Genomic DNA, 1,244 nt, shown 5'->3' with positions numbered 1-1,244 from the left:
ACCCACCCCCATCCTTTGCCACAAGCAGCAATCCTCACACACAGCTCTGAGTTACCTGTCCCCCAGGGACAGGTCTGCTCCTGGCGGGTGGCATCACCAGTGCCCATGCCATGGAGGGTCCCACAGCCAGCCCGTCCTAGGGTCAGCCCTCCCCTCCCCAGGCCCTGCACTGCTGCACCAGCTGATGTTCTCTCCTCCCCTATACAGTTCTCCAAGGAGAAATACATCCTCGACTCATCACCGGAGAAGCTTCACAAGGAGCTGGAAGAGGAGCTGAAGCTGAGCAGTACAGACCTGCGCAGCCACGCATGGTACCACGGCCGCATTCCCCGGGAGGTGAGGAGGGGAAGGTGGGTGGCTTCGGGCACCCTTTGCTTGGGCAGAGCACCCCGAGGCCACACAGAACCACCAGCCCATCCTCCTGGGAAGCTGTGGTTTTGCCACGGGAAATGCCCTCCTGCAGCTCAGAGCCAGGGGCGAGGGGAACAAGGCGATGCCCCAGTTAACACCCCAGTGGAGCATCCACCCATGCCCCTTGGTCCATCCAGCATGGCTGTGCCTGAGCCACTGCCCTGTCCCCTGCCAGGTGTCGGAGAGCCTCGTGCAGAGGAACGGCGACTTCCTCATCCGCGACTCACTCACCAGCCTGGGCGACTACGTGCTGACGTGCCGCTGGCGCAATGAGCCCCTCCACTTCAAGATCAACAAGGTGACAGTCAAGTCCAGCGAGGGCCATACCCGCGTCCAGTACCTCTTCGAGCAGGAGAGCTTCGACAATGTACCTGCCCTCGTCCGCTTCTATGTGGGCAACCGCAAGGCCATCTCTGAGCAGAGCGGAGCCATCGTCTACTGCCCCATCAACCGCACCTTCCCCCTGCGCTACCTGGAAGCCAGCTACGGGCTGGCCAACCCGAAGCATGGGGGACCCCACAGCCCTGCAACCCAGAAAGGGGGGCACATCAAGAGGAGGAGCATCACCATGACAGATGGCCTGACAGCAGACAAGATCACCAGGGCTGAGGGGTGCCCAACCAGGTGAGCACGAGGTCTCATCCCAGCTCAGCTGGGCAGAGGACCAGCCCCTGAGAAAGAGGCAGGGCCACACTGGGTCTCTGCTCCCCGGGTGCAGAGCAGGGGTTTGGGCTTGGTTTGGGGAAACTGTCCCCACTCGGGTGCAGAGAGAGACCAAGGTATAGGGGGAGGAACCGGTACCCAGCTAGAACTGAGGTTTTCTCCCAGGCCAG

General features: G+C 62.1%; 1 protein-coding gene across 1 annotated transcript; it reads left to right on the top strand.

Moving 5' to 3' along the window:
- Positions 1-207: 207 nt before the first annotated feature.
- LOC104620009 (SH2 domain-containing protein 3C-like) lies at positions 208-1,035 on the top strand (the record flags this gene model as incomplete). Its single annotated transcript, XM_010286080.1, has 2 exons — positions 208-336; positions 587-1,035. Coding segments are annotated over 2 exons (578 nt in total), but the record flags the coding sequence as incomplete, so codon positions are not given.
- Between the last annotated feature and the right edge of the window lie 209 nt (positions 1,036-1,244).

This window comes from Phaethon lepturus, unplaced genomic scaffold (assembly GCF_000687285.1).
Source record: "Phaethon lepturus isolate BGI_N335 unplaced genomic scaffold, ASM68728v1 scaffold36474, whole genome shotgun sequence".
Taxonomy (NCBI): domain Eukaryota; kingdom Metazoa; phylum Chordata; class Aves; order Phaethontiformes; family Phaethontidae; genus Phaethon; species Phaethon lepturus.
Note: the sequence above shows the minus strand (reverse complement) of the source record. Positions and strands in the feature narration are given on the sequence as shown.